At 46.1% G+C, this 14,694-nt stretch overlaps 1 protein-coding gene across 1 annotated transcript; it reads left to right on the top strand.

Moving 5' to 3' along the window:
• The first annotated feature begins 6,967 nt into the window (after positions 1-6,967).
• LOC111154032 (pannexin 3) lies at positions 6,968-13,347 on the top strand. Its single transcript, XM_022513385.1, has 4 exons — positions 6,968-7,148; positions 8,354-8,496; positions 10,956-11,170; positions 12,708-13,347. Exons 1-4 carry the CDS (start codon positions 6,968-6,970, stop codon positions 13,345-13,347), a joined length of 1,179 nt encoding a protein of 392 aa, XP_022369093.1.
• The last annotated feature ends 1,347 nt before the right edge of the window (positions 13,348-14,694 follow it).

Here is a 14,694-nt window from a genome sequence, read left to right as displayed (position 1 = left end):
TGATGGCAATTCATATTTCAATAGCAACTGAGCATTTGAAAAAAAAAATTCCATATGCATTATCCCATTTTGGGTTTACAGAACACCTTGAGAGTTGATATTCTGACTTCTCACTTGGTAGATCAGGGCAGGACTTGTCATTCAGTACATGGCAGAACTAGAACCACGCCACGCTGCACTCCCTGGATTGGGATAATGTCAGCTTTACATTATCATGTTCTGGTGAATATTTTGGGATCGCCTGTATGAAAAAGGAGATTAAATTTCTGAAGCAAAATACACGTCCAGACCCAAGAAATGCAGCACAAAAAGTTTGATCTCCGAATGTATGAAAAGTCTGTAGGCAGGAAAAACTCCCCAGGCCTTGGCCATTTCCTCTAGCCATGCTGATCTCTGAAACACGGCCTGGACCTTCTTACTGCTAACAAACAGAGTGTAGTGAGATGAGTAAAACACAGGCAACAGTTCAGTGGGGCAGATGCTCATAGCTGGCCTCCCGCTTGGAAGAGAATTCCTGCAGAACATACCTGTATAGGGACAGAGCTCATTCTCTGGGACTCCCCATGGCAGCCAGGGCTCTGGCTCCTCCTCTTCTAGGGAGCACCACCAGGGCGGGAGGGTGGGGGGGTGCGCATGCTGAATGCTCTAATATTTCTTTTTTTTTTTTTTTTTAAGATTTTATTTATTTGACAGACGGAGATCACAAGTAGGCAGAGAGGCAGGCAAAGAGAGAGGAGGAAGCAAGCTCCCTGCTGAGCAGAGAGCCCAATGCGGGGCTCGATCCCAAGACCCTGGGATCATGACCTGAGCCGAAGGCAGAGGCTTTAACCCACTGAGCCACCCAGGCGCCCCTGCTCTAGTATTTCTTACTTCTCAGCCTCACACTCCCATATACTACATCTTCAGAAACCTACTGGTAGTGGTGTTTGTGATGGGGTTGATTGGCTCAACAGTAGACATTAAATTATTAAAACTGTCCTTTTGTGAATTATTCATCAGCCATTACTTCTCCCATAGTCTAGCATGCAGGATACTGATAGGATAATTTTCTTTTTGGCTTAATTCAATATTGTAGTCCCTATTAACAGTCTTTGCGTCTTACGCCTTTTCTCTCCTGCATCCTCCACATCGGCAGGCATCACGGAAGCGGGTCCAAAGCCTTCAGCAAAAGCTCTGAGATTTTTCTATGGGTCTGATGCATTCATGCTCAGATTGTTGCCTCTCCGATTGCTTGCTGTAGAAGAAGCCACTGAAGGATCAATATCATGCAGCCTCCAGAAAACACCGTTACACTGTCCTCCAAGAATGGAAGTTTAAAAACCAAATAGTGTCTTAATATTAATTAGGAAAATAGTTCCAGCCTTGCGTACCCCTTAAAAGCTCCTCAGGTACTCTCAGGGGCTCCTGGACCACATTTTAAGAACCTGTGCTTTACATTCAACAGACACAAACTTTAAAGTTGGAGGATGTTGGGATGCCCGGGTGGCTCGGTGGGTTGAGCCTCTCTGCCTTCGGCTGGGGTCATGATCTCGGGGTCCTGGGGTCCAGCCCCGCATCGGTTGCTCTGCTCAGCGGGGGGCCTGCTTCCCCCTTCCCCTCTGTCTGCCTCTCTGCCTACTTGTGATCCCTGTCAAATAAATAAATAAAATCTTTAAAAAAAACAAAAAAGTTGGAGGATGTTAATTGTCAGTGAAGATGAGGGAATATAGGAAACTTTGTGATCACTGCCATTCTAGAGAGCAGTAGGATACGACTTGAGACAAGGTAACTATATGCTGCCCTATGACCCAGAACTTCTAAGTCCTTGATATATATCCCGACAGAATTTTCCTGAAGGACCACGTGGGGAAATGTACATTTTCTGAGGCACATGTAAGAGTGAAATGTGTGTTCATCAACAGGCAAAGGAGGAGGTAAAAACAACAGATTAGCTGTGAACATAGCAACATGAATTGACTTTAGAGGCATAGGGTTGTGTAAAAAAAAAAAAAAGAAACAAACAATAAGATATAAAACACAAAATCACTTATGAATGTTAAAATTGTAGTACCTAGGGGCGCCTGCGTGGCTCAGTTGTTAAGCGTCTGCCTTCGGCGTGGGTCATGATCTCAGGGTCCTGGGATCAAGCCCCGCATCAGGCTCCTTGCTCAGTGGGAAGCCTGCTTCTCCCTCTCCCACTCCCTCTGCTTGTGTTCCCTTTCTCGCTGTGTCTCTATCAAATAAATAAAATCTATTTTAAAAATTGTAGTACATAGACTTTTAGGTAAAGTGGATTATGTCAGGGCAGGGAATAAAAGGCTATATTTACTACAAAAATTATGTTTTGTTATCAGGATATCAGGAAGCTTTGGAAGAAATAAGGACAAGATGAATTAAACTTCCAGAGGGGACACACCCATTTCGAGGTAAGAGGACAATCTCCAGGAATTTTCACCCTGGAGGAATTTTCTGCTTGTGGCTGCCACCTCACCATTGGCCTTGGTCCAAGCAAAGGGGCTCTGTTGGGGCTAAAATGAACTATTGGAGCCCTCAGCAGTTGTTAGGAAGGTGGAGTGACAATTGGAGATGTGAGGGACTTTAAACACACACCCAGACTTCCCCACAGGACATTCCCCACATACTGGTGGACTAGACCAACAGTGACATCTCCTACAGCTCTGTGGTATTTAGGAAACAAAGACACTGCACAGGGAGGGAGCCTGCATTCAACTCACTGATACAAATTCACTCAACCTGTCTCTCCTTCAAAACAGGGGCCAGATTGTGAAACTAACTACAGGCAGTGGGAGGCTAAAGAATTAAGCTGAAATCCTCTAAAGAGGATAATGAAAACTCTCCAGTCTTTCAGAGATTAAGAGACAAAGACCCAACAGGCTCCCAATCAAAATCTGGAAAGATCAGGCTCTAAGATTAAAAAAAACTAAGTTGTGGAATGAATCTTATTAAAACTCCAGCGCTGGCCTAACTCAGCTCAGTCCCTGATCAGATTCAGTGATGAGCATCTTGCCCTGTGTACCTAAGGAAAGAAAGGGGAAGCATCTGTGACAAAAAATAGCATCATCTGGAGCCATCTCTGGTTCTTTCAGTGTTCAGCATGTAGTGCAAAAATGACAAGGAGGTAAGACCATTTGCAAAAAAGAGACAGTAGAAGCAGACCTTTAGATCGTCCCAATTCTGGAGTTGGCAACAAGGATTTTAAAATAATTCTGATTAATAAGATGGATGAATCAGACGAAAGAGTGGAGATTTTCACCAGAAAATAAGGATCCTTAAAAAAGAATAAAATGGAATTTTCTGGAGTGATGATAACATTCTAATCTTGAGTTAGGTGTGCATTACACCTGTGTCTGCATTTGTCAAACTCAGTGTATGCATGCTTAAGTTTTGTGCACCTTGTATGTAAATTTTACCTTGAAAGAAACAAACTGTAAACAAACTTTAAGTATAATTAGTGATATTCATGCTGAATTATTTAGGGAGAAGTATGCGAATATTTGTCATTTACTTTGACATGTACCCAGAAAAATAACATCGATTGATGGGTGGATAGAGGGATGGATTGATAGATGTGTAAAAAAATCAAGCAGAGTAACATATACTAATGATGGAAATATTACAGATATTCACTGTATAAGCTTTCAACTTTGCTTTATATTCAATGTTTTCATGACAAGCTATTGCTACAGTATAATGAAAGGATATCGTAAATACTGGTATGCAAAATAAATTTGACAATTTAGATGAAAAATGGACAATTTCCTCAAAAATTTAACTAGTCACCTGTAGCGTTTTTAAAATATTCCACATATTTTTTGACACTCCCTTCAATATGTGGTGCCTAATTCCCCTCCCCTTGAATATGGGCTGGATTTCATGGCTCCCTTCTATAGAACAGTAAAAAATAAAAATAGAAACAGCCATTGCAGTGTCAGAGGTGAGGTCCTGAAAGGCACTACAGCTTCCTGTTTGATCTATCTGTTAGAGCATCTGCTCTGGAAAACCGGCTGCCATATTGCCCCCATGGAGAAGCCACCAGGGTAAGAAATGGAGGCCTCCTGCCGACACCCAGTGAGGACCTAAGACTCCAGCCAGTATAATCACTGGGTGAGCCTGGATTTGGATCCTCCAGTCCCGCTGAAGCCTTTGGTTGTGCAACCCCTGTCCAACATCTTGACTATAACATTATGAGAGACCTTGAGTTAGAACAACCCAGCCAAGCTGCTCTTAGATTTCTGATCTACAGACTCTTTGAGATGAACTTTATGTACTGTGGCCATTCTAGAGAACAATATGATAGTACTCAAGACAAGATATGCTGCCCTATGACCTAAAACTTCTAGGTCCTCGATATATATTCCAATTGAATTCTCTTGAAGGACCACAAGGGGAAATGTACATTTTCTGTGGCATAAGGAGTACAAGCAAAATGAATGTTCGTCAACAGGCAAAGGAGGAGATTAAATGAATATATGATTGTTTCAAGCCCTCAGTTTTAGGACAGTTGTATACACAACAATAGAAAACTAGTGCCTTTAAGCTAATAGACGAGAGACCAGAAAATCTAAATAGTCAAATACTTACTAATGAACTTGAATCCATTAACTAAAACTTCCCCACAAAGAAAACCCCATGCCTAGATGACTTCACCTATGAATTCTTGCAAATATTTAGTGAAGAGAATTGACACTGATCTTGCACAAACTTTTCAGAGAACAGATAAAAAAGAAGTATTTTCTAATTCTTTTCATGAGGCCGGAATTACGTGCCAGAGTCCTTCCAAGAAAGGAAAATTAGATCAAGCTTGTTCTTTTTTGTAAATATAAATGCAAAATCTTTGACCAAATTTTAACAAACTGAAACCACCAAAAAAAACCAAGAACATAATGTAGAGCAAAAGAAGCCAGACACAAAAGAGTATATCCATCTGATGCTGTTTCTAGAATGTACAAAGAAGACAACACTAATGTCCGTTATTAGAAGTTAGCATAATGGTTACCATTTGGGAAATGATACTTGGGAAGGAGCACAAAGGTAGCTTCTGGGGTATTAGTAAGGTTCTATTTCTTGATCAGAAGAAAGTTCATTGAACTGTGCACTTATGATATGTGATTACTAATGTCTGTATACCTTCCAACAAAATGTAAACTGATTTAGGCAAAAGAAAATACATATATACAAACCAATAATGAACATTTGGCAAAACACACACAATGAAAAGATATTGAAATGGGAGTGTAGAGAGACTAATGGGGAATAGAAAAGATAAAAATGGGGAATAGAATAGGTCCTGTTCCCATGCCTGGGTCAGTCCATTTAACACACAGGGCAGCTCTGAATCAGAGTCGGCCTCTAGCCTGGGAGTGAAGCGACAGGCAGGTCCAGCCTACACATTTGTGAGCCCAGGAAAAGCAGTTCAAATAGAGGCCCACAGACCATATATCTAAACACTTAAAAGTTATAAATCAAGCTAACAAAATGTTAAATAAAATATGTTCTGTCTACCTTGACACGCACACAGACATACACACACACACCCTCTGTTGTCATCATCAGGAATACCAGATTTGAATTTAGAATCCCCAGACTTTCCAGATCCCTTCCTTCCAAACCACCTAAGTCCCACATTGCAAGAAGCTTCACACGATTGCCTGTGTGGGCACCCCACAACTTTTAAATTCTAACCAAATCCCTACAACAAGCCATTTCTTAGGCCCAGGAGCGCACACCAGCAGCACAATCTGCCCTTGGGAGGATGCACCCGAGGAGAAGGCCCATACCAGCCCTGGAAGCAGGCCAGGGCCACCTCAACAGGGAATTACAGTGTCCTAGTGCTAGGAGAGTGGCCCACAGCCGGTGCACGTGCTCTGAATGGACACTTCCCCTCAGCCCCAGGGACTCTTGCCTTGTGAGAAGGATACCACCAAAGGGGCCCAGTGTGAAGGCCAAGGTCAAGGCCTCAATTGCCAAGTCTCAAGATAGTGCTAGAGACAAGAGTACCCTAGGCCCCAGTGTTTGCTTTTCCACCCACCCAGGTTCAGCAAATTGAAATAGAGTTGACATTTTCCCTGCACTTTACAGTTTACAAAGCACCTTCACATACAAATACTCTTAATCACCCTCACATTCTAAGATTACAACATAATACCGTTTGATAGATGAGAATACTGAAGCAAAAGTGACTCGCCTCAAGTCACGTAAAAAAAAAAAAAGAGTTCTGCTAGGTCTCCGGTGGGAGACTTTTCCCTCTAAAATTTAAAGACCATGTTCTTTCCACTATTCAATACTGCCCCCCATCCCCCAGCTTTCTAGAGAACTGATGGAGGCTTAAAAAAAATTGTAAATAGATGGAAATTGTACGTATGTGGTTGAAACTGTGGGAGAAGACCAGAGGCAAATTTAACAGCAAATATAGAGTAGTTTCTGGGAAAGAGCCTGGGCCCAAGGCAAAACTCATCGTGGAGACAAAGAATACTATGTAGGAGCAACAATCCTGGCTGGGTCTTAGGGGCTCCACTCCCCCCTAACCACAAAATGAGGGCCCTCAACAGATTTAAGCAATCTCCACCCAAATTCCACACCAATTACTTGGGGGGCCCGGCTCCACCACCCTCCTTCTCTCCACCACCCCACCAAAAATACTTTATTAATGAGAGGGCAGCATAAAACCACGGACTCCATCTGCTAGGGGACAATCCAGAGAGAGCAGCCTGGCACCAGCCCCAGCTGAAGCCCGACCCTCCTCCAGTGAGGACCCACTAAGCTGTGCCTCCCTCTAATTACCAGATGCCTGGCTCAGGGCCTGGCCGGTTATTTAGAGAACCAGTGCCTGCTCCTAGCACATATCTCCGTGAGGCTGGGGCTGCAGTCACTCTCTGCTCAAAGCCAGCTGCCTGAAGCTGCCATCCCTCCCCCACGACTGTTCTGGGACCCCTCCTTCCGCCACTGCACCCCGAAGGTCCCTGGCACCATGTCGCTCGCACACGCAGCTGCAGAATACATGCTGTCAGATGCCTTGCTACCGGACCGCAGAGGCCCCCGCCTCAAAGGACTGCGCCTGGAACTTCCCCTGGACCGCATGGTCAAGTTCATAGCTGTGGGCTTCCCCTTGTTGCTGATGTCCCTGGTCTTCGCCCAAGAGTTCTCCGCCGGTAAGTGGCCTCCAAGACCCAGTGTACGAGAGACCCCACTTCGTTTCACTCTTTGCATGGGCTCTGAGATGAGACAGCTCCCACCATGTCCAGCTTTTTGGTGACTTTGGCCTGGGCATTACCCAAAAGGCAGACGATGTGGGGCAGGGGTTGGGGGGATGGGTAGGGCATCAGCAGAGCCGAGGCACTGAAAATTTTGAAAATCATTTCCCAACTTTTGTAATAAAAATATCTAGTTTTAATCGTGGTATTTCACAATGTTTTAAGTCATTGCAATAAAATAAACTTTCATTTTCATTTTCCTATGGATGAGAGAGATTGGGGCTCTGTGTTTTCAGGACATAGGACCGCTAACAGTTCTAGTCCGCCACGCTTCAGACGAGCCGCTCACCGTCTCAGCCTTCTCCTACTCTCCTTTTCCCCCTCCAAGGCTTCCGATTTGAGGACTTATGTTAAGAGCCTGACATATAGGTGCTAAGTAAATCCATTTCTTCTTCCCCACAGACTGTGGCCACACACACAAACATGAACAGACACATGTCTGCTGTTCTAGGCACTACATTAACTCAGCAGATTTCCTTTGTTAAAGAAAAGGTAGACTTCTGAGAATTGGGATTTATGGCTTTCTTTTCTGGCTGTGCGATTAGCTTACTGTGTTTCCCAAGGAGGCATATCAACCTCTCACTGCCTCTTCATTCTCCCACAAGATGGAGAGAACCATTGGTTCCCATTTCTGCCTCTCTCTAGAGAATGACGGGAAAACAAAACTCTCCCCCAACCAAGCCCACTTTCCTTTCTGCACAGCCTGCTCACCCCTCCTCTTGATGTGGGCTCAGAAGCCCAGGCAATTAACCCTCTAAAGTTTAGAACCTAGAAGATGTCAGTCCTCTCAGGAAGGTCTTACCCCCATACCCTGGAGAGTGGGCGCCCCCGCTGCCTGCATGTCTGGGAGTCCAGGGGGAGCTCTGAGAGGAAAGAACCCACATCAAAGGCCAGTCACATTGGCAGGCCTGAGCCAAACAGACCTGTGGTGACTCGGCCTTGCAGCCAGAAACTGGGGCCTGGGACGGAGAAAGTGCCTGCCAGATACGGAAATCGGCAGAGCCGTGGTGGCAACCCCTGGGAAGCTCTCTGCTGGTTGATCCCTGGGTCCCCATTCCTCCACTCCGGCTCCGGGCTGCCTCCAAGCTGTGTTCCCGTTCCAGGGCCTCCCATCCGCTGCTTCTCTCCCAGTAACTTCACCATCCGGCAGGCCGCCTACGTGGACAGTTCCTGCTGGGATTCACTCGTTCACCATGAACTGGACGAGCTTGGCCCACACAAGATGAAGTCCCTGTGGCCTCACAAGGTAGGTGGGCCCAGGCTCCATCCGGTCGCTTTGGGGCAGGGCAGGGCAGGCCAGAGCCCCATCAGTGTCTTCTCTCTGGCCTCTTAGCCACCCCGCTCCCTTGCTTTTTTATTTTCGTCATTGACTCTTGTGTTTCTTCAAGTGTCCAGTGATCTTTTATCTGGTTGGATGCTTTGTGCCTATGGGTGACACTGGCTGACCAGCCTACTGATTACAGTGAACCCTTTGGGCCATTTCATCGGGAAACCCTCAAACATGGGTGTATGTGATCCTTTCTTTTGGGCCAGTTCCAAGAAGAATCACCGGGGGATCCTTAATCTGTGCAGAGAAGGCACAGAGCAGTGGGTTCTAAGCTCAGCTGCCGACCCACTCGGAACACAGCTGTGGGTCTGAGCACTCAGTAGTCACTCAACTAACATGGTCCTCAGTGTTGTTCCCCTGCCCTCAGTGGAGACAAGTGCAGAAGCTCTTTTGTTTAATGTTTCCAGAGAGTGAACCATAAGCCTCTGCCAGGGGATGGAAAGGGCAGTCGCTTGATAAGAGCGTCATGTTCTAGGGAGGATCTGCGGGTCTGTGTTTTCAGTATTCCTGTTGACAGCCCACCTGTACCCCATTTTCAGAGGTTCCTCATATCCGCAATTCTTGGGTCTTTCTGGCTCTGGAGTGCAAAAACAGCTTGCTTGGCCTGCCTCAACTCCCCATCCTGCCACACGCTGCTGCTTCCTAGCACGCCGCTTTCCAGCTCGCAACATTTTACGGCTGGCTCTTGTCACCTGTTTTCCTTGTCCTGATAGAATTAGGTCTTTTTTTAATCCCTTGATTGTCATTCTCGTGGGGCTTCACGAGGGAGCCAAAGTCATGTGTTGGTCCAATTCACTGTGTTGAATCAGAAGTCACTCATGACATTTTCTAGCTATGACAGTCTACAAGGCCTCCAAAGGCCACTCGGGTCTGGGACCCAGACAAAACCAGAGACTTAATGGAAAGAGTTCATGGGGGTCTCTGTCACTGGAAGTGTTCAAACAGGATCCAGATGGCCAAAAGGTCAAGATATTGCAGACGGGATTCAAATGTCAGAAAAGAGTCAGACGGTCTGACTGTCAAGATCGCCTGAGTGCCCTTTAAACCCAGATTCTCTGGCTCCATTTCAAACCCACTGAGACCAAATCTCTGGGGGTGACGTTTATTTTCAAGAAATGCCATTTCCTGAACAGGAATGAAAAGGTTCTGATTTTCTCGAGTGGACGGGTGTAGTTTTCTAACCTGTCTCTGGTGTTTAGTTCAGAAACACACACACATGCGCACACCCTTTTCTTCTCTACCTAGGTGCAACCAAATATGCATCCTCCCTCTTTTTCTTCAAACTCTCCTCTAAAATAAAAAAGATCCTTTCCTCAGCAGAAGCTTTAGTCAAGTAGTCCCTAAGGCGATAAGCTCCCAGATCAGACTGCCTAGTTCCTGATCCTGCTCCCCCTGCCATGAGATGTGTGACCCTGTCCAGGTCACTTAAGCTTCTCATGCTTCACTCTCCTTGTCTGGGAGATAGAGATATTAATAGTGTCTGCCTAGAGGCATCCTCCTGATGGTCAAATGAAATACGCATGTGAAACACCTCACACAAATGTAGCTTCAAAAAGCCTGAAACAAGTAGAGTTTTTACTGTGGCCAAATAGTGGCTTATCTCAGGTAGCAAAGTATGTAGTGAGGACACAAGACTCCCGCGTACCTAAGTGTCAGCTTGTGTGCATGCAAAACAGAAGTGGCCTCCAAAGAATTCCAAGACAGTCCCCGATGGTGTCGTTCGACGTGACCATGGCTGCAGAGCTGAAAAGACCACCGCACAGGAGTCAGGGAAGGCATGCAGGATGTGGGAGTGGACCTCCCCTTCTCAGCAATGTTAGGACCTCTGGTGGTTGGGGTTTGAAAGCTAACAGACTCTGGATGCCTGGTGATAAGGACTTGGAGCAGTCAGAGAAAGAGAAGTTGATGGAGAGTGAAGATTGAGAATGAAGGTCGCTCTCGCCGGGGATGTGACTCCATGACCACAGCCGGCCATGATCTCTGGTTAGCGACCCAGGCTAACATTCGTGGGGGACGGGGAGAGGGGAGGGTTGTCATGTTCTCTCTTTGTTCCCTTCTCCCCTTCTGTCTCCCTCTTTTCCTCCCTCTATCCCTCTCCCTCCTTCTGTCCTCCCTGAGGTCCTCCACACCTACACAGACCCAAGATCTGAGGAGTGGAGCTGGGGAGCGGAGAGACCCGCCATCCCTTCTCCTCTAGGCTTCACTATATTCAGCCAAGTCAGCAGAGAGCCCTAAGTCCTGGGCCTGTGTTGGCTCGTTGCCCACACTGCCTCCCATTTCTAAGGCAGGAGGCGGGAATGAGAACCCCTCACTAAGAACTCTCTCTACAAGGCCCCTGCCCCCTGGGCCTCCCTCCTCTGCTCACTGTCACCCCACAGGCCCTCCCCTACTCCCTGCTGGCCCTGGCGGTGGCCATGTACCTGCCGGTCCTGCTGTGGCAGTATGCGGCCGCGCCGGCCCTCAGCTCCGATCTGCTCTTCATCATCAGCGAACTGGACAAATCCTACAATCGCTCCATCCGCCTGGTCCAGCACATGCTGAAGATCCGGCAGAACAGCTCGGACCCCCACGTTTTCTGGGATGAGCTGGAGAAGTGAGTGGCCTCTCCCACCTCTTTCTGAAGGACTCAGCTGCGCGCTAACACGGTATCCTTGCAGGGTCATCTTTAAACTATCCTCTGTACCATCCTTCTCAAGAATCCAACGTGTTTAACACACCATCTCACCCACTTTCTATCATTTCTCTACAGGGAGGGGAGAAAAGACACCCCAAGTCACGGGGGACTAATCTCTCTAATGTACCACTTCCATGTACCATTCCCCCACTCAGAACCTCCCCCCATGCCTCCAGAAGAAGACCCAAATTCTCCCAAGTATTTTTCCAAGGCCTTCCACACACTGTCACCAACTACCTTTTCACACCTCTGACCACCAAGTAACAGAAACCTCCCCCTCCACCAGCAGTCTCCTCCTCTTCTCCTGAATAAACCGTTCATTCACGGAAGCATTCACACAGCCTTTGCTGCATCCCAGGTGCTGTTCTGAGTGCCTCCGACCCCATGTGTGCTGTGTGTGTTGGGGCAAGGGTGGGGGGGGAGACAAAGCTACACCTATCCATTCTACTGAGGGGAAACAAACAATAAACACAACACATAAGCAAGTTATATGGCAGAAGATAAGTGGTATGAAGGGGGAAAAATGTAAAGCTGAGTGAGGGGGTCAGGAAAGCTGGAAGGTGGTGGAGGGCTGTGTTTTAAATCGGGCAGCCAAGCGAAGCCCCACCAAGAGGAGCGTTGAGCTATGACCTGAAACCGTATTCTGTCTCATGTTTGTGCACACAGTCTATCTTCTGAAAAAATGTCCTCTCCATCTACCTCTCTGAACTCGATCTACCTCTTGAAGGCCATGTCTAAGACAGTATTCTCCATAAAGTTTTCTAAACGCTTTGGGCCATGCCATTACCTCTCTCCTAACTTTTTTGACACCGTGGTTTATATCCATCATTTTAGCCGCAAATCAAGCATATTTTCATTTCCTGTTTGCATATCGTATCTGCCCCTTCCCCACAAGCCGGACCATAAGCTCCTTCGGAGCCAAGACTGGCTTACACATGCCTGAACACCACAGCTCTCTGCAGACACCTGTTAGCATGTTTGTTTTTATAAAATAAGATAAATAAAATTTATAATATAAAATGAAATAAAATTTATAAAATAAAATAAAATTTCTAGATTGCCCTAGAAATCATCCACAGAGTATGCAGACCAAGAACTAGAATGTGTTTATCTAGACTCCCAGGCCAGTGCCAATTTAATAAGCCTATTGCTACCTAAGGATCCTGTTTTAGCTTGAAGGTTTAGCGTGCTCTGTGGGGCGGAAGTCGAGTGTGACCCTTTGTTATCCACTGATCGCTCACTGCATTGACCACACTGCACTCACTGGTTGGAGAATGAAAATCTACTCACACACCCTTTGGGGAGAGGAGGAGTTATGCTCAGAGAAAGCAGATCATCACGGGAGCCAAGAACGCCACGTCGGGTACTCAGATTCCATTACTTCCCCACATGGCTCTCTCAGGATGTCATTCCAAATGATCTCTCCTAACCCTACCTCCTTTCTTCCCCTGCCCAGGGCTCGGAAAGAACGATACTTCGAATTCCCCTTGCTAGAGCGGTACCTGGCATGTAAGCAGCGCTCACATTCCCTAGTGGCTGCCTACCTGCTGAGGAACTCACTCTTGCTCCTCTTCACCTCAGTCATCTACCTGTACCTTGGCCACTTCCACCTGGACGTCTTCTTCCAAGAGGAATTCAGCTGTTCCGTCAAGACAGGGCTGCTAAGTGATGAGACCCACATGCCCCAACTGATCACGTGCAGGCTGACCTCTCTGTCGGTCTTGCAAATTGTTAGTCTCTCCAGTTTAACAATATACACGCTGTTGGTTCCAGTGATAATATACAACCTCACACGACTGTGTCGGTGGGACAAACGACTCCTCTCCATCTATGAGATGCTCCCAGCTTTTGATCTCCTGAGCAGAAAGATGCTGGGATGCCCCATTAATGACCTCAATGTGATCCTTCTTTTCCTCCGAGCCAACATCTCTGAGCTCATCTCTTTTAGCTGGTTGAGTGTCTTATGTGTTTTGAAGGACATGACCACCCAGAAGCACAACATTGACACAGTGGTCGATTTCATGACATTATTGGCTGGTTTAGAACCCTCAAAACCTAAACATCTCACCCACAGAATCGGTGATGAAAACCCATAGTTAAGAACCCATGGAGCAAGAAAATTTTATGGTAAGTAAAACTCTATCTCCTTCTTCACAAGCCTCACACACTAATGTACAAAAATACCACTTTAGAAATGCTAAGTGTGGTTTCAGCTGAATCATACATCCTGTATTATGTTTTCCTAAAGGTGAGAAGATAAAATCAACGCATGAAAACAAATCTGAAAGTTGGAGCTGAAGAGTCAAAGAACTAAAAGAAATTAGGTCTAGAGCATCCTATGATAGAAAAAAAAAAAAAACTAAAACTAAACCAGCAGTCTAAATATTCTACAAGGAAAGAAAATTCTAAAGGCTATTTATGGAGGCAGGTTCTTCTCCGTATATTTACTCCATGACCCTTCTAGGATGCACACTCAGCTTAACCCAAAGAATATGTGAGGCAATCTTCCAAGTGAATAAAGTGAATAAAAATATGAAATCCCTGGAAACCCTGTGCTGTGGCCTGAAATCCTAGGAACTTGCCAGCTTGCTTTGTGGAAGTCATTGACTTGCCCAGACCCTGTGTGGCCCGCAGAGTTGGCCAGAAGATACTGATGCAGGAACTTATCTGCTCTTGGGAGTTAGGCCAGCATAGAACAAGGTTAGGGCCATGCCTCAGCTGTGGGTGGAGCTACGGTGGTTTTCATCATCTAAATCAGAGACTCATGACGCCAAGGGCTGGGATTATGGACTGTGGACTCACAACTCCTAATGGGCCCAGATGTGTTTCTAATATCCCAGGGGATGCTATGCTTTCTCCACTTAGAGCCAATCACTGAATAACAACCACTTTAGAACTATAAGGGAATGACAGTAAAGTGCTGTTGAGCCCCTTCTCTCTCTTCTCTGACTCATTACCCTGTCTTAGCTTCTAGCTTCCATTCCTATGTCTGGACTTAATGGAAACTTGGTCTGAGTTCAGAGGCCCTGCTCAGGCTACAATACCAGGTTGTCTCTCATTGGATATTTCTTTTTAGAGTTGCATATTTCTTCAGAGAATTTTTGTATAAGCCATTTAGACCCCTCTTCATATAGGTAAGCAGAAAAATTACATTGTTCCCTTGCTTCTAATGATGCTGAGCCTTTGAATGTGCTTTCTCCACTGCCCAAGATGCCCTCCTCTGTTCTTCACTGGCCAGCCATCAGCTCTCCTTCAGAGTCTGTCCAGCCATATTTTCTTCAGGATGGTTTCCAATCTCCTCCCCTCTTCCCTAACTATATGCTACCATATCATTCAATATCTACCTCTGAGATAAAAGTTAGTAGACTGTATTAACACTGCCCATTTATTGGCCTGTCTTTTCCTCTTAAACAAGTTTCCTAAAAGTTGTGTCATAGCGGGCA

This window comes from Enhydra lutris, unplaced genomic scaffold (assembly GCF_002288905.1).
Source record: "Enhydra lutris kenyoni isolate GAN:26980312 unplaced genomic scaffold, ASM228890v2 scaffoldscaffold34, whole genome shotgun sequence".
NCBI classification, from domain to species: Eukaryota; Metazoa; Chordata; class Mammalia; order Carnivora; family Mustelidae; genus Enhydra; species Enhydra lutris.
The sequence above is the reverse complement of the archived record's forward strand: the minus strand, read 5'-3'. Positions and strand labels throughout refer to the sequence as shown.

What these genes read in the sequence shown, in the direction of transcription:
- LOC111154032 (XM_022513385.1), top strand. Translation starts at nt 6,968, where the DNA reads ATGTCGCTCGCACACGCAGCTGCAGAATACATGCTGTCAGATGCCTTG. An exon ending in CGCCCAAGAGTTCTCCGCCG is followed by an intron (nt 7,149 to 8,353) that starts GTAAGTGGCCTC and finishes TTCCCGTTCCAG; the next exon opens with GGCCTCCCATCCGCTGCTTC. An exon ending in AGTCCCTGTGGCCTCACAAG is followed by an intron (nt 8,497 to 10,955) that starts GTAGGTGGGCCC and finishes GTCACCCCACAG; the next exon opens with GCCCTCCCCTACTCCCTGCT.